The sequence below is a fragment of the Carcharhinus amblyrhynchos genome, chromosome 5 (genome assembly GCF_965287045.1).
Source record: "Carcharhinus amblyrhynchos chromosome 5, sCarAmb.v2.hapA, whole genome shotgun sequence".
Taxonomy (NCBI): domain Eukaryota; kingdom Metazoa; phylum Chordata; class Chondrichthyes; order Carcharhiniformes; family Carcharhinidae; genus Carcharhinus; species Carcharhinus amblyrhynchos.
This window is the reverse complement of record NC_137328.1, coordinates 16,241,762-16,265,960: the sequence shown is the minus strand read 5'-3', so window position 1 is coordinate 16,265,960 and position 24,199 is coordinate 16,241,762. Positions and strand designations below refer to the sequence as shown.

Here is a 24,199-nt window from a genome sequence, read left to right as displayed (position 1 = left end):
TGGGCTAAATGGCCTTCCTTTGCACTGTAGGGATTCTGTGATTCTATATTAATTGTGAGGTATTGTGGGCGGCACAGTGATACAGTGGTAAGCACTGCTATCTCACAGCACCAGGGACTTGGGTTCGATTCCTGCCTTGGGTCACTGTTTATGTGGACTCTGCACATTCTCCCGTGTCTATGTGGATTTCCTCTGCGTGCTCCAATTTCCTTCCACAGTCTGAAAGATGTGCTGGTTAGGTGCATTGACCTGAATTTTCGATCAGTGTACCCGAATAGGCGCCAGAGCGTGGCAACGAGTGGATTTTCAGAGTAATTTCATTACAGTGTTAACGTAAGCCTACTTGTGACACTAATGAATAAATGTCTAAACTTCTAAATCATTTAGAAAGAACAGGAGAAATTATGGAAACGGTGAAATTATTTTTCCAGAGATGTAAAACAATTCTACATTCTGGTCGACATTAGTAGCAACATGTTACAGGAGAAGATGCAAGATCACACCAAGTGCAGTATTTCAGCATCCCAAAGTTCGGAGAACCAAATCGTCACCATCCAAACAGGAAAAGATAACTCAAACAAATTAGATTCACATTAGATATGTAACTTTTAATTATTTACCGCTGTTTTATGCTCTGGTGTTTCACTTTTACTGATCCACCCTGGGTGCAGATTTAAATGCTGAAAATGCTTAACAGAGAAGTATATTTTATTTAAGGCAATACTCTCACACCAGATTTACAATTTAAATGCATAGTTGAGCTCCCATGACAAAAAAATTTTCACAATTTTACAACATTAAAATCAGCCTTATAACGCTGATTATTTGCATTTTATTTACTCTCTCAGAATTATATTTTCTTTTAGTCATTCAAGGGATGTGGCTTCACTGCTGAGGCCAACACTTATTGCCCATGCTAAATTGCCCTTGAGGTGAAGGTCGTGAGCTGCCACCTTGAACCGCTGTAGCCCATGGCCCGAAATGCACTCAGAATGGCAATCTCGACACATCACTGCTCTTGATTGACCTATCCAGGTCAAAATTGCAAAGCCTCTGTCTCGTCCAACCTTTTTCACCCAGGTTGGGTCAAACAGGAGCAGCAAAGCAACCCCCAGCTGCAATGTGAGGAATAATTAAGGCACAGAGAATAAAGGAATATGCCTTTTTTACGGCACTAATTGCTATACATGAGTTGTTTAAAAGGGACAGCCGGGAGGAAATGCCAGACCAAAAGTGGGATGGAGGGTTGTCAGACTAGGGAGGGGGTGGGGGAGTTCAGACTGATAGGGGGTCCAGACCTGTAACAGGACCAGACTGGGTTAGGTGAGGGGAACGTGTGTGAGAGGTATCCATGAGAGGCTGGGTCCATGCATTTAGTTACTGTGGACTTAGAAGTGTCTTCAGCATTTTCAGGATATAACTGGCAGCAGCATCCAAAGTTAGTGATTTAAATCACTTCTGTCAGATGGTTCCCAGCTGAGTGCAATTGTCCAGGGGAAGTTAGAACTTCTAGATGATTGCCAGGTAAACCCTTACGTGGGAACTTCCCAGAGGGGTTACCCAGCACATCACTGGTATATCCCAAGTGCTGGGGAACCAAGACAGTATGGGTCTCTGTGTTGTACCACAGTGCTGTGAGGAGAATTCCACAATTTTGACTCAGGTCTTGCTGCATTTGGACATGGACTGCTTCAGTATCTGAGGAGTCACAAATGGTGCTGAAAATTTTGCGATCGTCAGTGAACATCCTCATTTTTGACCTTATGAAGGAAGCAAATTCATTGGTGAAGCAGCTGATGGTTGGACCCAAGACACTAACCTGAGGAACTCCTATAGTGATGTCCACAACCATCTTTTGTGCCAAGTATGTCTCCAACCAGCAGAGAGTTTTCCCCCAATTTCCACTGACTCCAGTTTTGCTCAGGCTCCTTGATACCATACTCAGTCAAATACAGCCTTAATGTGAACAGCAGTCACTCCCACTTCATCTTTGCAGTTCAGTTCCTTTGTCAATGTTTGAAACAAGGCTGTAATGAGGTAGGAAGCTGAGTGACACTGGTGGATCCCAAACTAATCGTTAGCAAACAGGTTATTTCTGAGCAAGTGCTGCTTGATAGCACTTTGATGGCACCTTCCATCACTTTGCTGATGATCAAGAGCGGACTGATGGGGTGGTAATTAGATGGGTTGAACTTGTCCTGTTTCTATACCCACATTGTTGGGTAGATGTTTGTGTTGTAGCTGTACTGGAGCAGTTGTGCCAGGGGCGCAGCAAGTTAAGGAGCACAAGTTTTCAATACTATTGGCAGGACCTATAGCCTTTGCAGTATCCAGTTCCTTCAGCCATTTCTTGATATCATGTGGAATGAATCGAATTGGATGAAGACTGGCATCTGTGATGCTCGGGACCACCGGAGTAGGCTAAGATGGACCATCCACTCCTCATGTCTGGCTGAAAATTGTAGCAAATACTGCAGCCTTGTTTTTTGCACTCAAGTGCTGGAATCCCCCTTCATTAAGGATGGCGATACTTGTGGAACTGGCCCGTCCAATAAGTTAACTGTCCACCACTGGATGTGGTATGGCTGCAGAGCTTAGATCTGGTTATAGAATCGTTTAGCTCTGTCACTTGATGCTTATTCTGTTTGGCACACAAGTAGCCCTGAGTTATAGCTTTAGCTTCACCAACTGACACATATATCCTCCTGTACTCTTCACTCAATCAGGATTGGTAGCTCTAATAAATGCTTTGCATTCAGCCCAACTAACCATTTTCACCATTCTTCCTATACTCATATGTACCTTGTGCAAAAATAGGTTTCTGTTCTATCTCAGCAGCCTGTGCATAGAACTTTAAATATTGTTTAAATGTTTTCTACAAAATTAATAAATGTAGAAAAGTGTTTGTGGCAGATGAACAGGAAGTAGCAAGTGGTGAAGTCAAAGGTCGAGCATGAGGTGAAACAAAAGGGATCAGAGTTCAGCAGCAGCAAGTGGAGAGTCTCCAGACAGGAAAACATGGGAGTGAAGCTCATCTGCAAGAAAGTAATCATAGTGGAGTTTCTAAATGGCTGGAGAGTGGATTAAGCTTTCAAAGTCAGGAGTCTTAGGAAATGTTTCAACAATGAGGTAACAATTTCAGTTGCTAAAATAAATTGAGACGTATGTTACTGCTAGCTTGAATAATATCACAGCACAATGAAAATTAAACTATTGTTATTTTCATCATTGGCTCAGAACTTGAGAGTCAGGCCATTTCCCGACATTGCACTCCAAAGGTCAAAGTAAACAAGCACGCACATAGTGTTTTCATCCCGGGGATCAGGAAAGGGCTGGAATCAGAACGGATGATGAGAGGGAAGGTTAGAAGGCTTTCATCTGTTCAGAGGGACATTGGCCCAGTTCTGTTGATGATAATTAGCCCACCCTCACCCAACTCTCCGGTTCCTTCCATATGCCCATCCTCACTCCATACACCCATACTCTCTCTATACAAACCTACCCTGTATCTGCTATGGATAGAAATGATTAACCCTATAATAACACGGAATCTTCAAAATGCTACTGAAATAAATAATCACCTTCTGGAAGGTCATAAAATTGACAAATAGAGCCAATGAATCTGTTTGAGATAAAAATCCTTTCAAGTGCTGATAAATCTGCAAACATAAACAACTATTCAAATTCTCTTCTGTATGTCGATTAAATAAACCACACAGTTCCATCCACTGCTGTGTAAACAACCTCTGCGGAGCTAAATCCATTTATGGGATTTGGAGTTTAGGCATGCATTCATACTGACATTCCTTTACACACTAAATAAAAACACTCTTCAGAGACAATACAAATGAGTCTTTGATGTTGCCTGACTAAATGATCAGTCACCTGCTACTTTTTTCCAGAGGGTCAACAGATGGGAGTTAAAATCAAAGACACTTATCATCTGTTTAGCTACTTCAAAGGTTCAACTGATGTCTGAACTTTCAATTAATGTACAAAGTAGTGTTCAGATTACACATTAAAATCAGATTATTGATGCTGTGGAACACATAAGAGAACTTTACCCACCAGATAAAATACATAAATGTATGTGAAAAGCTACAAAATGCTAGTCAATTCAATGATCATTTACCTTTTATGGACAGAGCCCGGAGATAAATCACTGCATTAAAACATACTTAAAATCATATTCAGCATTACAGTATGACATTTGAAGTTGTCAAGAGCATTTAAACTTACCTGTTAAACTCAATAATGGGCCTTGATGAGAGGTTCACAACTGACTGACCTGATGTGTTGTACAGAGGCATCACAAACATAACCACGTCATTGAGGATAGCAATCTCTGGGAAAATCATAATTTAGGCTGCCATGTAAATGCTGAACCCAATGTCACTCTGAGTGAGCATTGGGTTCCCTCATGATTCCTATGCCAATCAAAATGATGGCCGGAGGAAATTAGGTGGAAAATATGAATATAAGGTCTCCCCATCAAACTCAATTTGGTCGCCCAATGTACGCTTATCCAGCATTGGCATGGCAAAATCCAGCTAAGAAATCAAAGTGCTAGAAATTAAATAACCGTGTTCAAATTAATCTCCAAAAAATAACATATGAACATAAACACTCAATAAAAATCAAAGAACGCAGGGAATTCTACACAGTTCATGCTGCCTTAACTTATTCTGTTAGCACAGAGCTCAACTTTGATACATAAACATCACCACTGAGCTTACAGACAGAGATCAGTTGTAAACAGATCTTTGATGATGATACGCACGGGCATCTACACACTGAAATTGTTCTGTTTACACATACTAATAGCCATTTCAATAAGGACTGTGAATTCTCATAAGACTCATTCTGCTTAGCCATGAAAGAGTTAATGTCCCTGCCACTGGGCATGCTATTCACTGGTTTCCAGTAAAGTTGAACACTTAAGAATCATGATTTGTTAGAACAGTAGGCTCACAGTCTCTACAGAGAGATTGAGAATGACATATTGCATAAAATGATGTAGAATATAGAGCATTAAAACAGATGATTTGGCCCAACTAATTTGTTCTGATGTTGATATTGCAGAGGATGATTTTAAATTTGTTCAGACCTCATTTTTTTAAAACCAGGAAATCACAATGATTTCCCCTCCCCCCGCTTAAGTTACACAAATCATTTGTATGTGTAAATCCGTCCTAATGTAACTGAACTACACTTAGGGTATAGTTTGAGCTATAACAGTTTGGGCTATAAAATCCTGACAACATAATTTTCTAAGCCAGCAAAGAATCTTAGCCACCATTTTTGGTTTTTTCTGATTACGTAGAAATTCACTTAAAATGAGTAAGAATGAACACCACACTAACACGGTTAGAAACCTCAAATTAGGCATATGGGAACACACAACTTAACTATATAACTATCTGTACCATCTTTGTTAGCTTTGTTGAGTTTTATTGCAAATGTAACTTTTTAAAATGAGGTGAGGAACAAGCTATTGGGAGATTTGAAAGAACGACATTGGAGACTGGGAAAAATAGTGGCTTCTCAAAGATTTCAGGGTTGGCAAGTTGAAAATAGGCAACTTTCAGATCAATGAATACTGTTAGCGCAAGTGGGCAAAACAACCACTACGGACTCAGGCTGTAGTTCAATAATGGCACAGCTTTATTTTCTTTTACGTCAATGGAGGTGCAGTCAGGACATACAATCGGACTGTCCCGAAAGCACTCTAAAGGTCCGCCGCAATGGGCTATAGTTACACCTGAGCTTTGGTGTAGTATGCGATTGAAATGCTAATACTTTATTTACAGTATTCGACTTTAGCCATCCTGTCTCGATGTTTTCGAGTGTTAGGACGATTGTTTTAAGTGTGTGTTAATTGTTTTTGTCTGATTGGTTATTAATGAGCTTGAATCTCTGGGGTTTGAACAATGGGTGTGTGATTGATCTCAAAGATTTTGAGGAGTCAGGGACGTTTCCTTAGCTATGCTAATTTTTAGGTGTCTCCATAGGTTGTTTGGCTGGTTTAGAAGTGCTGATTTGGTGGGGTGGGGATGTGTTTTTTAATTTAGTTCCTGTAGGTGCCATCCTGTCCAGCTTCCCTTGTGTGCTAGCCCTCATTTGCATTCTAAAAGCATGCTCTTGCCTGCTAATCTGTATCTGTTACTTTGTGATTTTTAGTGGAGAGGCTCTGAGTGTAATTTTAGCCTGCTTCCATATTGTGTGACCAATTTCATAAAATGTTGTTGTCCAATAACAATACCAATTGAACAACAGCCAGTACAGCTTTAGGTTTTATTAACTGTAGAAGAGAATGATCCGAAACTGATCCCACTGTCTATTACTCTCCATAGTTCTATATTGTTTGCTACATCAAATATTATCCAAATTTGCTTTAAAAGTTGCAAAACAGCAGAAATACTGGTTTGTGGCTTTTTGAGGCATTTAGTCCAAGGTTGGCATAAGAATTTCAATGAAGCAATGATCTTATCCTAAAAGAAATGGATCTCAAGAGATGGGAGTCAGGTTTCAAGTCAAAGATTTTTCAGCAAGGTCACTGACAGGAAACATTAACACTTTCTGCAGATGTTACTTGATCTGCTGAGTATTTTCTGTTTTCATTTATGTTAAAAATTATTGATTGCACTCATTCCTTTGGACAGTCCACTAAATCATAATGTGCATCCCCTAAATTATGGGGCTCCCCAACTAAATGTGTGTTGCCTGGGCAATGTCTAAAGTGTATCAACAGTAGTTAAACGCAACTGTTGGTTTTCCTGCCATAATTAAACACATTTGGAAACATTTTTTTAAGATCTGATTTTCCCTCTCCTGTCTTTGCACTATACCCATTTTTTTCTCATCCAATTCTCAAATGTGTTTGAATGCATCCAGTTTTCCGTTAGCCATTCTGGAGCTGAACCATATTTTGGCCACTAAATGGCAAGAGATTGGGTCTTCAGGGAATTCAGGCGAGAGATATTGTATCAAAGTAATCAGGTTAAATCTACGCTGGTTGGCCTCAATAAAGTATGATTGTGTATTGTAAACACGCAATAGCTACCTCATTGGTAGTATACAGAGGGAAGTGACAGTAAAATATATGGTCTGTAGAGTCATAATGACAAGTATGTTTCGAGCGCAAAAGTCAAACGACTGCTGAGTGTATAGTATCAAGACACATGATATGAATTTAACATGATATGCTAACATACAGGAGCAGTAATTCAATAAATATATATGTGCCAGATATTAGACAACATCTGTGATGAAAGTAGATTCACTAAAAATATAACCTGGTGTAAACTTCTCAAAGTCACCACAGATATTCCAAGATTCTGAATTTTACAATGTACAAAACAGCCAGTAACACAATGTTAACGTCTGCCATGATTGGATTCACATTTCGCTACACATTTTTCACTACATGTTTTGTTTTGCAAATCACTCTGATCTAGTGTTGCAATCTGATATATAATACTTGGAATTCAAGAGTTTTGAAAAAAACTTATGGTGTTAAGTCTCACTGATGTTTTGCTGCAACTCAAATAGACAAACACAAGTCATCCTACATTCATATCTGAACATAGTCAGCAAATGTTGCACACTCAACTACAAATCATAATTTGGCATAACCGATGACATGACAGAAAATAGCTTTATATTTTACATATTGATACATCAGAAAATACCTAATATCTCCAAGTGTTCATTTATTGTTGCTAATTCCAATATTATTATTGTACCATTTTAAACAGAATTTAAACTTTATTAAATATTCTGTCAGACATAAATGTCCTTTCAGATATGTGTGTTGTCTTAATTAATCCATGACCTTCAGGGATAAATATAAACCTTATTTTGTATCACAACCTCTGGCTGGCTCACCAAAACCAATACCGGATTGACTAATTTAAAATTACTTAAAGTACACCACCTTTTCTTTGAAATTGACATGTTTCCCTCCAGTCCTCTGGTGCAACTTATACATTCAAGACATTTGAAAGGTTCCACATAATGCGAACTGAGTATCGCACCATTACATTTCCTATTTTTTAACCTTATCCATATGGATTCAATCTCACCACAAATCCCAAGACATCTTAACGTTCCAGCCTAGTGACAGAATCTTTTACCAACAGTGCCACACTACTCAGGAGCTTAATTATTTTAAAATTAGGAGAATTCCATGTAGGTTATAGCCACTCCTAAAGCCCCCATGCTGATTGTGAAACAGACAGGAAGAAAATTCAGTTGTAATTTTTCAAATGGCTCGTCTGAGACCACATGGAATCGTGTAGCCTTTTCAGAAACAAAAATGCTTCTGCTTACTGGCAACTAATACTAACAATCAGATGCGAGCGAGTTCAAGTTTTTGAAAAGCTCACATTCAAGTAACTGGCTAAGGTCAATTCCATTTTACTCTTGCATGCTTTCAAAAACTAAAATACTTTTTTTTGAACACCCTGGTGTATAATGAACAATTGAAATGATTTTTTATTGTTACAGCTTAATTAAGTTCAAAATTGGATTGCAGAACAATTTTATGGAAGAGGTTATAATTCTAAAAAAACCATGTTGCCAAATACCTAGGTGCAAATAATTATACCACAGTGTATTTCTCACTTATAATGCTGTGAAATTTTATTATAAATACTTAATGAAATGAAAATCCAGAACAAATATATACCAACATCATGAAGAGTAATATAATACTGCTTGTTTTTGAATTGACCTTCCTAATGTTATTTCTACCACTGCTTGCAAGTCTGCTCACATCAACTGAATTTTCTAGCCAAAATGATCTGATTCATTACAAGTACATGTAACTGTGTTCCTCAAGACCAGCTTCATTGTGCTTTATTCAAAAACTATGTTTTGCACAAAATCAGCCAATTTCCTCCCTCCCCAGCCCCAAGAGTGCACCACTGCAATCTTTACGAATGTCAAGCAAAAGAAAATAAAAAATGAATACCTTGTCCCCAGCATTCAAGACATTCACACTGAAAAACAGGCAGCACTTATGTCATTGAGAAAGCAATAACCATTACCCATTTGCATTAACATCAATTTTAAAGTTGCAGGTTATAGCACCTTAAGTTCTTCATTTATTCCAGGCAGAAACAGCTGCATTAAGGGTCTCTGACAATTTAATGAATTACTCTATTTTTCATACAGAAAACTGTGCAACAATATTTCATTTGAATGCAGATATCAAATTAAACTGGATGCATTTTGTGAAATTGAATCAATCTCCTGGTTTGCTCAATGGTTTCTTTGAGGAATCTCTATTGCATAATGCTAATCCATTGGAGCCTTTTTTTAAAAACGTAAGAATTTTACATCCATATTACACTGTGTTGTGTTAGCCATCAGTTACGGTGAGCAAATCATGGGGTTCATATATTCAAAATATGAATGATGAAAGGAGGAATGTAAAAAAAGAGCACAAATCAAAGGCACATGCTGATCATAACAATTCATTCCAAGGTGGCCCGGTGTAGTAGTTTAAATTGTATTTCCCATTTATTCACCAATTACTACAAAGAATGGTGCTAGGCAAGGATAAATAATCTCAAAGGGAGAGCACAGCTTAAATTAAGTCTGCAAAAATAAAGTTTAAACTACATACAACAAATAATTTCACACCTGATATAAAAATGTAGAATACCAATTTTTTCTAGTTTCTTAATTAAAACTGCAATATTATAAAATGTACAATGTGCTAAATTCAATTTACTATAGCTATCCAAACTGCTGAAATTTTGCAAGTTATTCCATGCAATCATACAGCATGGAAATCCACTAGCTGGGAGGTGGGCAATGGTTAACTGGGTAGGAAGGCACAGAAAGAGAGTCAATTGCCTGCAATAACTCCTAGCAGGGAAGGCTGTGATCGGACTTCACAATCTGAGGTCAACCGAGGCCCCTGGAAGTCAACTAATTATCACTTATGGACTTCAACCCATTATCACTGGTATTTTACCAATGGCAACAGTTTTGGGATCCAAGCCCTGTGGCCAAGCTGTCAGATGTACCTTGGTACATCAACATACAGCCATTGAGGTGAGGTACCTGTATGCAACGGAGGGCTCCACCTGGGGCAAGGGGCTCTCCCACGGAAAGACTGCTTGTCTTTTAAACACCTCCTCCCATGACCTGGCCTGACCGGGCCCAGCAAAATCTCTCATGCTTGCCTGCACTCCAGGGGCTTCATGTGATGCTTCTCCTCCCAATCCTCCTGCAGTACCAACCTCGCCCAGCAGCACTAATAGTATCAAAGAACTGCTGGCCTTCAATTTGGCTGGCAGCTCTAAAACAAGGGACACCTATCTTAGAGGACTTGGGAACTCTAACAGCAGACAGGTAGGTGCCCGGTTGGATTTAAATCACATGAGGATCCCAGGAATGGCCACAGCAGGGTTGCCACTACCTTGGCCATTAAGTCTAGCCAATTGCGTCTGTGCCAACAGTTTAAATGAATTATGTGATTGATCTCATTCCTCTAGGCTTTCTCCAGTGTCCTGCAAATCTGGTATTTTCAATGTATATCTAATTTCACTTTGCAAGTTATTACTGAATTTGTTTCTACCACCCTTTCAGGCAGTACATTCCAAATCAGAAAAGGGTAACATCCCAAATGATCATAGGCTGCTCTCATTAAGTGGGAAAGCTGGCTGATGATTTAACCCGAATATCTCCACACCTCAGACGAGAGGCAGGGGTGAGAAGCTGGGGCCTTCATGAATAACCTCATCAGGTAAGGGAATTGAACCTGTGCTGTTGGTTTTGTTCTGCATCACAAACCAGCTGTCAAGCTAACTGAGCTAACCAACTCCACTCACTGCAGAGAGAACATTTTCATCTCCCCTATGGTTCTTTTGCCAATAATCTTGAATCTGCGTTATTTATTTACTAATCATCTACTCTATCAAAAACCCCTCATTGTTTTGAGCAAATATCTCTTTGATTCCCTCAACCTTCTCTACTTGAAGCAAAACAATTCCAAATTCTCCAGACCAAAGTCCTTCAGTTCTGCTGCCAATCTAATAAATATCCCCTGTGCCCTCACTAAGAGCCTTAACATTATTTCGCAAGTGTGGGTCCAGAATTAGACACAATATTCCAGCTGAGGCCTAACTAATGATTTCAAAATGTTTGATATAACTTTCTTGCTTTTATACTTGCTTTTTTTTTATTGAATTCAAATTTTACCATCTGCCATGGTGGGATTCAAAGCTGGGTTCTCAGAGCATTACCCTGAGTCTCTGGGTTACTAGTCCAGTTACAATATCATTATGCCACTGCCTCCCCATCTAGTTCAGGTTGAAGGGCAGGACTTTTGACCTCTTGCTTGATTCAGGTGGTAGGCCAGCAAGCAAATGCATTGTCACGCCTCTCGGAGGCACTTTTCACATGACACACCTCATGTAAGGCTCACATGATTAGAAATATCCCAACTGGAAATGATCACTGGCAGCTCTAAGCTACTTTCCATTATCTCAATGTTGAAGTGAAATTGTGGCAGAAATTTTCCAGTCAGATGCAGTCATCAAAGTAGAAAGAAAAGTAAATGCCATGTCGACTGTAGCTAAATAAATATGCTAAAGTTGGTGAATAAAGGTAAGTAAGCTTAATTAAACATTAATCATTGTAACCTTTGGACACAGCAGTGACATTGCACTTGCTCCCCTGATCAATAAATTCCTTGGGACAACTGACACCATATAGTTGATTATAATGGGTAAAGACAAAAATACTTTGGCACACAGAGATAACACCTGAAAAAAAAGTCATGTTGTAATACAGAATACCAAGTTCAAAAGATGAATTGAAATGTCTCACTGGTACTAGAAATTCAGCCCAAAAGACAATCATTTTGTATTAGCTGAGAAATATTGGGAAGCGAGATAAAACAATTTAAACTCTGAAATCCTAATCAATGAAAACAAAGGAATCCAATTCAATATTCTATTCGTTGTTAACAATGAATGGTTCACCATTCTTCAAATGGAGGCATAACCTTGGGTAAAAAACAGTTTCTTGAGCATGTTTTCCACTGTCACAAAACAAGCACCCATTTTCTTTGACCTTGTTATATAAAACAAACATTAGTAAAAACTACAGTTGCTATGAGCAACAGTGACACTAACAAAAATTTTTTTTCCCCTGAAGATTCCATTATGAAACCCTGTACTTACTGATTCGGTAAGTCAAATATTGATTTTCTTCACCACTTGCAATTATAATTAGTAAACTTCATGTTGCTTCCTCAGAGGTTAAGCTGCAAAGGAACTTTCATGTTGGTCTTGCACAAGCAAAACTGCCAACAGACTTGGTAATAATGTAACTTGAACCCAATTGCATATCTCAATTCATCGGATACCCTGCTGTAGATGCCATGCCATGAATTAAGAACAATAATGTAACCCAATATATTTTATTTGAATTAATGCCTAGTTACTCTTCAAATCATGCAACTATTTATACACTAAAATATGATTTTGATAGCGTTAAAGCAAGCATTACGTCACATCTTTATATGTGTTCTTGTTCACGTAACCATGGAGCAAACGCTTGTACATGAAAAAGACAGGCTTTCACTTGGGATAAATGATATATAATTATTAAAACATAGGGCAGGATTTTCCAGCCACACTCGCCCCAAGGTCGGAAACTGCCACCTAGGGTCAACGGACCAATGGTCTTCCCCACCTGCTACGATTCCCTTGGCAGGCGGGATGGGAAAGTTTTGTCCACAATGTTACCCTGTTCACAATATTGTTTATTGCTGGACTGAGGGGAATCCAATTATGATCTGGGTCATTAGAATGGGGGGAGTGGGAAGGGGCTAGGGGAAGTAACTGGATGAAAATTGGAAAAGGATGTTCTGCCAACACTGGAGATCTGACAAATATGATTTTCAGGTGGACCTTAATTGAGCTGGTCAGTGCTCCAGCCAAAAGTAGGCAGAGTACATTAGCAAAGGTATACAAGGGTCAAAAGGTACAGTTAAGACTCCAACACTATCTTCGTCTATCTGCACTGTTACCATCAGCCACACAATCTGTCCACAGAAAACGAGTGTAGTGCAGGCTGGCAGACAGAGCATTGCTGCATGACTTAGAGACTCCTTCCTGCAATCTGCGAAAGTTGACAGAGGTCTGGCAGTCATTTATAATGTATATCTCTATGCAGCATAATTATAACTGACTGATTATCAGCCGCACGAAAATTAGGTCAATCCACAAAGATATATTTAGAGGGAGAACTATGCCATAATCAAATATCACATTCAAGAAGCATGTGACACACTGGTTAGCGCTGCTACCTCTCAGAGCTAGGGAACAGGGTTCGATTCCTGGCTTGGGTCACTTATCTGTGCAGAGTGTGCACATTTTCCATATCTGCATGGATTTCCTCCGGGTGTTCGATTTCCTCCCACAGTCCAAAAGATGAGCTGATTAGGCGGGTTAGACGTGCTAAATTCTCCCTCAGTGTACCCAAACAGGCGCTGGAGTGTGGCAACTAAGGGATTTTCACAGTAACTTCATTGCACTGTTAATGAAATCTACTTGTGACACTAATAAATAAACTTAAACTTACAGGTTTGCAATTGAATTTATTAAAGCATTGTAAAGTGAGAAAGAAAGCTGAGCAAAATTGCTGAAGAAGTCAAGAAAATATCGTATGGATTTAACGACTGCCATTTAGACAAACCAACATAATTTATTTTCAAGTGATTTGAAGTTTTAATATTGCAGCATATCTTCCACAAATCATTTTGTGATTTCTTACAAGCAGATGTTGAGAAACGTTTGTTTTTGTTAGGAAAAAAGTATATATTTAGCTTTGGACTTGTAACTAAACTTGCCAACACTGCCCTTTCAGTTTATCTTTCAGTTTCCAAGAGATGAGTCAGATTTGCTGAGGACATCACTATCTCCATTTGCTCTAGGATAGAAGCTGTAATGTTTTGAAGTTTCAGGCCCAATATTTCATTGGGAATAAAGACTGGAAGTATGTACTTTATTCCCTGAAAACTCTAAAATAGAGAAATCTCACCAGTGAAATGGCCTCACAAACTATATACATTTAAAAATTGTTGTGCTTAGATTCTGAGAAACGAAGCCGTCATGAACTTGCTTTAAGGAAACAATCCTTCCAGAGCCAGTTATTCTTCAGTTATCCAACACAGCCTTACAAACATAACGGAATATGTTACATGTTAGCAACATAACAGGTTGTGCTGCTTCAGTGAGATTTTATCATGTCAATTCAAATTATCTTATTCTTTTTGAGAGATCAGGAATTACAGAAGTTGTTGAAATAAAGCCCTGTTCTTTTCTTAATTTCAATTCTACCTACCTATGAGGATCACCAAGCTATCACCAACATCTCAAAGCTCTGAATAACTATCCTGAAAATTACTGATGTTTCCTGCTATCTTTAACATCAATAAATTCAGCACTGACCTCCTGATCTTTGAACTATCCTATAATAATCCACGTTGATACCTCAAACAAAAATATCTGATTGCCATTATTACTAATCATAAATTGACTTCTTCGCCCAGTCTTTTGCAGGGTTTTAATTCTGTCTCACTCAGAAGTCAATTTATTCTTTTTCTATGTGACTTAAATTTTGTTACTTATCCCAACACTTAACTCTGACCCAAGGTGTCCTCGCATCCTCCAGGCGCACTGCAAAGTATAATGAGACCTCATTCTTGACTGAACTCACGTTCACAATGATAAAAACTGTGACAAGCCCTCATCTATTAACTTACATCAACTTGAAACATTTTTGTGAGCCTGATGGTTGTGATGAAGTTAACAATTGCACTTAGTTGGAGCTTATCAATTAAAAGGAAGAGACAAAGGCCAGCATCATAAGCTAAATCCAATGCAGAGGAGGGGGCAGGGTAAGGAACTATGTGAAAGATGGGACTATGAGAAAGAGGAAATGGAGAGGGGGCAGAGGGAGGGAAAGAAAGTGGGAACAAGAGTGGGAGAGAGAGAGAGAGGGAAAGTTCGAGGGAGAGGGGTAAGGGAGGGAGAACGAGGGTTATAGGCAAAGAGAGGAGATGTGAGAGGACAGAGACATAGGGCAGAAAGAGAGAGAGCGGGGGAAAAGAGAGAGAGTGAGAGAAAGAAAGGGGCGAAGTGTTGGCGTAGGTAGAGACGGAGGGGAGATATCATCTGAAAAACTCATGAATAGCTTTCCTTCAAGACAAATAATTCTAAAACTCTCCAACTAAAAACAGATTAATTACATACACATCTCTACATTTTAGCATGATTGACCATAATTATATAATCGTATTTGATTTAAAATACTATAACATACTGATATTTTGAAAGGAGTTTCATTATCAACTACAATATTAAAACACTTTTCATGCATAAATCTGGCTTTGATTTCACACTGGATCAACAGCTAAGCAATGTGGAGCAGGAATGTCCTCATGGTTCTTGGCTGCAACTGACCCAGATTCATCCACACAATGACAAACACAATTCCTCCCACAACACTGCTCCAAAACATCCTTTTATCCTAGTGCTATGTTCCAGCATTCCTCTAAGTGTTTATAAACCCAGCTCAACACAGACGTTGCCAGACTCCTTCAATGTTGATCGATCACAGTCTTATCTCCAAAGTATTGCTGTATCCAGAACCATTTAGCAATGTTCCTGCCTCAAATTCATGTCCCAAAGCCTCAAAAACAAAATACTTCCCAGGCACTGGGGGATCTCTCCCTATGCTTCCATCCCCAAGCAATGTCGCCCCAGTTCTACACATTCAACAACAACCCATCTCCATATTTCAAAGCTCCCAAACCCAAGGCCTTCTGAACAATGCTCCATCAAAGTTTATTGCTTTGCATAGTCGGTTTGTTGCACTGAGCATTCCCTTTATGCTGCACAGTCAAACATGTGCAAATCTTAAAAGGAACACTGACTGTCCATGGCCTATTTATACCCTGTACACTAAGTTCCACATTGCTGCAGGGCCATGCACCCATGCAGTTTAGAAGGAACAGTGTTTCAAAATGCAGTACCCTCAAAGATCCTTCACAGGTTACAGTGAACAGCATTCTTCCAAGTACACGCATACCTTAACAGACCACCAGTAACATGGAAGTCTTCACATTAAAATAACACTGACCTAAAACAGGAGAGATTATCCAAAAATGGAGATTATAACTAAAATTGTATTTTATCCAGGACTCGATGGGTGTTACAAAGTGGAAATACACTGTCTACAGAACAAGAGAATTTATTTCACTTATATGCTTCATTTCAATTGAGAGGCGGCCTAGAGTATGGGAGGGTTCCCATTCAATTCAGAGGTTAGTCAGAGTATGGTTAGGTTCTATGAACCTACAAGAACAGGCAATAGGCTGCTATAAACACGCGAGAAGTATTTCAATGTGTGGGAACATAAGCAAACAAGTGCTGTGTTTGGAAGCACTGTGAAAAGTTTCTAAGACCCAGTAATATTTAATGGGGTTTTAGAGTCCTTCAGCACTAATGGCCCTTTATTCTATAGCAATACTCAGCTGCTCAATTTGAGGAAATAGGAAAAATAAATATTTGGCTTAAGGAAAGCAACAAAGCGCCAAAAAAAGAGTGATGCAACACAGACAGTGGGAATTACTTGTCTGTTCTCCCAATCAGCTGCCGAAATTCCAAGCAATGTGCAGACAACTGCTGTGGATTCAGTACTGGAGTTAAAAATTATACTCGTGGCAAAAAAAAACTAGATTTTGCTGTATTAATAATGGTGAGGTTATCAGCACTCACCATTACTATGGGGTAAATCAGAGAATAATGTCTGGGATCTATATATGCACATTAAATGTGGAAATATACAAGTTGCTGTCAGAGATATTGGTTCTTCAACAGAGTGCAATCTTGTAGAAAATAAAAGATTAAAAATGACTGCAGCAGAATGAACTTGCTCTACTTGCCCACTTGGAATTTACTAATACTGGCAGTAGTAGTTGGATTGGTATCCAAATTGATATATTTTGGGATAAATTGCTTTTTAACAGGCTTATAAATGAGTATTGCTGCTGAACAACCACTTTGGCCCTAAATTATCAATTTTACAATTTTGGAGAATCACTCCTTCAGAAGATTAGTATAGGGGATAAAAAATGTTCATTTCTTTTTGCTTTTCTTGGCACTATCTTATCACTCCCGCCTTAATTCCATCTGCATTTTCAATCTTGCTTTGCTTACTGTACACCATTTTAGTCTCTTGCTCTATGCTTCCTGTTTTGGACTCTGCGTGGCTCAATGAAGAATCTTTAATCAGATTGATTCAAGAAACTCATTATTGCTTTCGTTGCTCAATAGATTCTTCACACTGAAACACACACCAAATGACAGGACGTCTTTGGTCTAAAGCCAATCAGGGCTTTGTGGGTAACCATGAAGTGCACATTGAGCACCATTTCTTTGCAACTGACAGCAAAACCCAGACTGATATATCATTCACTATTTAGCAGGGTTAAAGATCGAAAATCAAAGAAATTATTCCTATTACTGTACAGAATCGGCCTACTTCAAATGAAACTTTATTTGCTTACATCATTTGAATACGTTAGTTATTTCAATGTACAGCTTACAATCAGCTCAAAGAGTAAAGAATGCCCATTAAAACTAGAATCTCAGAGATCTATGAAATTAAAAATGTTGCAACTTCTAAGTTACTTACAAGAGCAAGGAAATTACTTAAAGCATGACTCATTAGAAGTATCTTAAATCTCTTCACTAATATACATCACAGTAATAAATGAGAACACTGCAATATTTGCTTATGAATGCTTTAAGCTGTATGCAGAATTAAAAGTATTATAACAAAAATATATTCTGGGAACATTCTGAATATATACTACAATCTGGAGAAAAATAGTTATTATTTCACAGTTCAAAAATGCAAGCGTGATGTCCCAAATACTAACCTTCATCGCTAACCAATTCCTGTTTGACCAGAGTCGATGGTGATCTAGCAGGTGGTTTGCACAACGGATGGCGTCGACTCTTGGCTGATTTCTTCTTCCCCACATTTCTGATGAACTGTTCTGGAAACTGAAAACAGAAGAAAAATCTTTCACCTATCCAAAAAAAAGGAGCTAGCTTCCCACTAAATAAAACTGTGCGTTAAACACTTGCTAAAATAATATACCTTGTTAGAATCAAACTCATGCATTATTTACTCTATGAAATATTAGTGGAGCACTATGCAACTCACTGTCAAACTTAAAAACTTTAAGGGCACAGTAAACGCTGGCCTAGTTACAACTACTCTAAACTCAATAAGCCAGCTGCACTTTCAATTGTTTCCACAAGATAGGCATTTGAAAAATTAAAATGCTTCTCAGAAGACTCTTGATATTTATCCTGTGAGTGGTTGAGCACACAAATCTCAGTAAGCGTTTGGGGGCGGGGTAGGCACTGGGGATGTGCAGGAAGCAGCAAAGGTAAAAGAGAGGGGGAAAAATCTCAGGCAATGTTCCCATGTCTCCCGCAACTCCAAGTATATGAACGTCAGTGGAAAGTGAATTAGGCTCCACTCTAGTGGCTCCCCTCTTCCATTCCTGCAGGGTGAGGTAGTCAAGGCTTAGATACAAGTAACCCAATTTGACGAGGTAGCAGAGTGCAAGCCAATAGCCTGAAATAAATCTGTGCCTTCACAAGAGGAAAGAGAGATTTTGAGAAAATAATAAAAATAGCTAAGGGGATATAAAGCAATACAAGAGCCAAGTACCATGGATGCTGGAAATCTGAAATAAAAATGCTGAAAATACTTTGTAGGTCTGCCAGCATCTGTGGAGAGAGAAACTGTTAACGTTTCAGGTCAGTGATCATTCTAATGCTCTGACAAAGTGTCATCGACCAAAAGCAGTTTCTTTCTTCATAGATTTATCAGACCAACTGACAGTAAAGGAATGTTAGCCTAAGCTGCCAATGATTGGAGGAGGAAAATTCTGACTTTGTATATAGCCGACACATTAAAAATTTCTGCACTTCAAATCTTGGCTATATTGTCCCAGAATTTTAAAAAGGACCTAACAGTGTCACTACTTAAGCTCATATTTATGAATAATGAATAACATTGGGAAGCCAATACCTCTTGTTTCCAGCAATCAGTGAAATGTGGCACTTGAAATTAGAACTTTAAATAAAAAATCATTATTTAAACACATGAACATGGAGAACGTCAAGACTGGAAGAATGACACAATTTTGTAACATCTCTTCAAACAGCAAAAATCAACTATAATATTGGTAACAGATAGCTGTCTGAATGACATGTTGATCCAAACCTTTAGTGTTGACTTTTTTTTCTTCCACACTACCAAACGACATGAAGTGACACATTTCTAAAAATTATTAATTCATGATAAAGCATTTAGTGATGTCCTTAAGGTGTGATTGGCGCTATATAAATGCCAGAGAGGATGATTGTGGGTGAGAGAGTCTGTGTGCCTTTGTTCTGCTCCTTGTTCTGTGCCTTGTTAAACGTTGTCCATTTATAGTAACTTCAAATTCTGATGAAGGGCCCCTCACCTGAATATTCAATTTGTCCACTCTCTGTAAATGCTGGTTGACAGACTGAATGTTTCTAGCAGTTACTGTGCTTGCCCACACTAAAGTAGTTATTTTTCAATTCAAAATGGTGCAGTATATTTATATCATTAAGTACCAATTCCTGGAGGGGCTTTCTCTGGCCGAAATGGGAGCAACTGTGCCTAGGTTCCTAGTCATTACCTCACAATTAAAACATAAAACTAATAAGAGATTACACGTGTCTTCAGATTTAGCAAATATCTAATAAATCTAAATTGAATTTATTGGTCCATAAAGGCCACACATTTATTCTACACATCAAATATCTAGGAATTCTTCTGATCTATGATTACATTAAAGTACTACACTCACATCTTCCAGCACTACAATCACATCGAATTTAAATATTTTATGACATCTCCAATACCTGTATTCTAAATATCTGAGGCATAAACCAGCTCCATCTCCTCACAACTTCACCATTTTTTTCCTCAATGAAAATATGTTCAACGTTATGAGTCTGTTTTCAAAATAGGATATTAAGTCCCAGAAGTCACCCCTATCTGTACCTTTTCCAATCCATATTGTTCTTTTCAAAATAGATTGCTTAAAATTGGAAACATCATGATAAATGCGGCTTAAACAGTAAGTTAGCCAGTTTGAATATTATTTTATGTTATAAGAAAAATTGAAAGAGTTGGGTTAACACATCTCGTGTCTCCCTCATGTTTTATCAGCTAACTGTAAGGATCTTGCACCAGATGATTATGAACAACTTTAACCAAGTTGATTACAGAAAGCTTTTCAGAAAATAACAATTTTATCAGATGTCACGTGGCCCCTTCAGAAGAGAAAAGCAGACAACTCAATTTTAAAAATATTCATCATATTTCCATTGTCTTATTTTGGAATATATGCATAACTGCCCTCTTCGGAAGTAAAGATTTTCATCAGTTGAGACTGAAATACATTGTGATAGAATATAGAGAGTGCCACTGAGCCATGTCAGGCGTCAGACTGCTCCATAAAAGCAGCATCAAAATCATAAAATTATACAGCACAGGAGACACTGCTGCCCATTATGCCTGTGAGAGCTATCAAATAAATCAACTTCCCTGCTCTTTCCCCATAGCCCCATAAAAAACATTTCTCTTCAAGTATTCATTCAATTCCCTTTTGAATGTTATTATTCAATCTGATTTCACCACCCTTTCAGGCAGTGTATTCCCAATCACAACAACCCTCCTCTTTCCTCATGTTGCCTCTAGTTCTTTTCCCAATCGCCTGAAATCTGTGCCTTATGTTTGCTGACCTTTCTGCCACTGGAAAGTTTCTCCTCATTTACTTTTTTAAATGCATTCATAGTTTTGAATACCACTATTAAATCATCTCTTAATCCTCTCTGCTCTAAGGACAATATTCCTAATTTCTCATGTCTTCACAACTGAAGTCTCTCATCCCTGCTACTATTCTTGAAATATTTTTCTGCACCCTTTCCAAGACATCAGTAGCCTTCCTAAAACATTGACCCCATCAGAATTGAACACAGTCGACACCTTACAAGTATTTTAGGAAGGTTTTGCATAACCTCCTTACTTTTGTGTTCTATACCTCAATTTAAAAAGCCAAGGAAGCAAAACAAGGAAAATATATCAGCCAGTGCATGAAAGGATGTAATACTTTTAAAAAAATACGCAGACTCCTGTTCTTCAATAACAAGCACCATAGGGTGCTTCCATGTAGGAAAGTGGGCTAAACACAAGGTAGGTAAGCTCAGTATTCAGTTGTGAAGAGGATCCTCATGGATAAAATTCTAGAGCAGCTATTTGGTGCTACAAAAACTTGTTTACAGAAATAAGGAGTTCTGCCCATTTTTGCTTCTTGCACTTAAAAGCGATGTTTCAAATGATCTGACTGTTATTGTTCAGTGCCAACAAAATACTAAAGTATAAATTCTGTGGGACACAGAGCAGCTTCACTGAGCAATAATTCTCCCCAATGCACTTCTAATTGTAAATGTTTAAAGGATTCAGCAGTAATAAAATGTTTTCAGATGTTGGCCCTGGGCCTGCTGAATTTATAAACTGCTGGTTTCCTGCATTTTTCTTTTATTACACATTTCAAAGATTAGCAGCAGCGCTGCACAACACAGACCTCCAGATTAACAACGCCAACTGCAGCATGAGATCCGCAGGTTGCAATAGAGTTAATTCGGTTAACGAAAGAAAGGCAAATCATGTACTCTACCCCTGTGTTTACTTATCTTGCCAGTTTTACGCAGGATCCAGGATCTACACTCATTCATCTGCGAGTGAAGCTAAAGTCTTCACTGCAACAATTATGTAGGTTTTCTGGGAAAACTGGCACCTGAAATTTCAATGATTTGGCAGTCCAGTCTTTTTTTCCAATTATGCTGAACAACTCTTACCCACATCGTACAGCTAAATTTGAGCCGCACTGGTTAAATGAAGCAATGTTTATGTACACTGGGGGAAAGAAAGTGTTACACGTTAATTTACCGCAGGCATTTCTTGGACATATTTTTAAAAGTATTATTACACTTGGTATTTCTCCAGGCTCTAAGCCATTTTCTCCACTCTCAGCTTCGCTGGTTTCCTCCTCCGTGGAGACACTGCTGGTTTCGTGTCGTTTCCAGCAGCTCTGTTCAGTTTCTGTGTCAATATCTTCAAATGATTTCTGACACAATTTGACTTTGGTGTGGAGCACATCCTCCTCTTTGCACGTCTGCAGACCCTCGGTTGTGTCGCTCTCTACTTTGATCTTAAGGTCAACATTGGTATCCTCTGAGTATTCTGAAGAGCTGTCGGCTGCATCAAGTTTGTCCATCGATGTTACTGATAAGCAATTATCCAGTTTTCTCTTTCCATTAGCTTTATTTTTGCACTTGTTGTTGGTAAGATTAGAACAAGAATCTGCAGGACAAAAATGAATACTTTGACTTCAGTTGCTACACGAAGTAACGTCAGATGTTAACTGCAAAGAAAAACACCACACATGCTGTGTAGTTATTATAAAGGGATATGTTATTTGTGTTATTTCAAATAACTATTACTGTAAGTCAGTATTGAAGCAGGTCCATTGGCAAAATGTCAGTAAAGTAACTGAAGTCAATACAATGTTGAAAAAACAGAGGGATCCCTAATCATATTATTTAGCAATAATGCTCGAACATTAACTGCAATATGGGACAGCATTACAAGGTGTTTGCAGAGCACTCAGCCAACAGATTTAAAATAAAAGCACCTTCAGGTGTCACAGTTTCACAGGGGAAAACACAGGCCTATACAGCTGAATTTACTAATGATATCAAAATGGGAGGATTGTTAATTCCTTATAAGGTAAAAGCAAGTGGCAAAGGTTTATCAACAGAGAGAGAAAAGAATATGGAGGGAAGGCGATGGCCTAGTGGTATTATTGTTAAACTATTAATCCAAAAACTCAATTAATATTCTGGGGACCCAGGTTCAAATCCTGCCACGGCAGATGGTGGAATTTTAATTCAATAAAAAATATCTGGAATTAAGAATCTACTGGTGGCCATGAAATCATTGTTAATTGTCAGAAAAACCCATTTGGTTCACCGATGTACTTCAAGGAAGAAAATCTGCCATCCTTATCTAATCTGGTCTACATATGACTCCAGAACCCCACAGCACTGTGGCTGACTCTCAACTGTCCTCTGAAATGGCCTAGCAAGCCACTCAGATCAAGAGCAACCACGGATTCGCAATAATTGCTGGACAACCAATGACACCCATGTTTCACGAATGAATAGAAAAAGAATTTTTTTAAAAACTGAAATGATAGAACAAGGGCTAAAATGTGGCAGATGGAATTCAATCTCAGGTCAGTTTGAGCTAATTTTTCTTGGTTTCCAAAAAGAAAGTAGCTTGATGAAGAAATGCAAACATGAAACTTGATGATGTTCATTAGAACAACGCAGTTTATTGGATGCTGAAAAAAACATAAGAAACAGGAGAGGGGTAGACCAGCTGTTTGAGCCCACTCAGTTCTTCAGTAAGGTCAGGTTGACCTTCCATATTTACTTTCTTGCTCTATCCCTTGATGTCGTTAGTATCTAAAGTTCTATCAACCGGAGTCTTAATTCTATGCATCAAGTGGGCATCAACAACAGGTCTCTGTTGTAAAGGATTCCAAAGATTCGAGGAATTTCTAATTTCAGTCCTAAATGGCTGCACCCTTATCCTGACACCATTACTGCTATTCTGCAGCCAGGCAGCAAATACCTCTCAGCACTTATTCTGTAAAGCCCTTGCAGATTTTTTGCTCTTCAATGAAATCACAATCTTCAAAATCATAAAATAATACAGGCCCATTGAACTCTATACTACTCAAAGGACAGGCCTCTTATCCCACAAACCAATTTAGTGAACCTTCATTGCATGTCTCGAATGTAAGCATATCCTTCCTTAGGTTAGGGGATCAAAACTACACATAGCTCTACCGTCACTACTTAACGCCAAAGCCTGATATAAATCCTGCAAGTCTTCCTTGCTCTTCAACATCAACCCCTTCGAAATACAGTAAAAACAAGTGAAATATTTGCTTCCCTAATTGCTCATTGAACCGTATGTTAAC

At 38.5% G+C, this 24,199-nt stretch overlaps 1 protein-coding gene across 3 annotated transcripts in view; it reads right to left on the bottom strand.

Annotated features, from left to right (window-relative positions):
* The window catches only part of LOC145342911 (lysine-specific demethylase 4C-like), a 354,712-nt gene that overhangs the window by 144,318 nt on the left and 186,195 nt on the right, over positions 1-24,199 (bottom strand). For all 3 annotated transcript variants that reach the window (XR_013886659.1, XM_080188495.1, XM_080188496.1), the window contains exons 11-12: positions 22,139-22,512; positions 17,972-18,098 (exon numbers count right to left, since the gene is read on the bottom strand). Coding sequence is in view for 2 of the 3 variants with exons in the window: in XM_080188495.1 (XP_080044621.1) it covers positions 17,972-18,098; positions 22,139-22,512 (501 nt within the window). In the remaining variant the exon portion in view is untranslated. The remainder of the gene's footprint in view (positions 1-17,971; positions 18,099-22,138; positions 22,513-24,199) is intronic.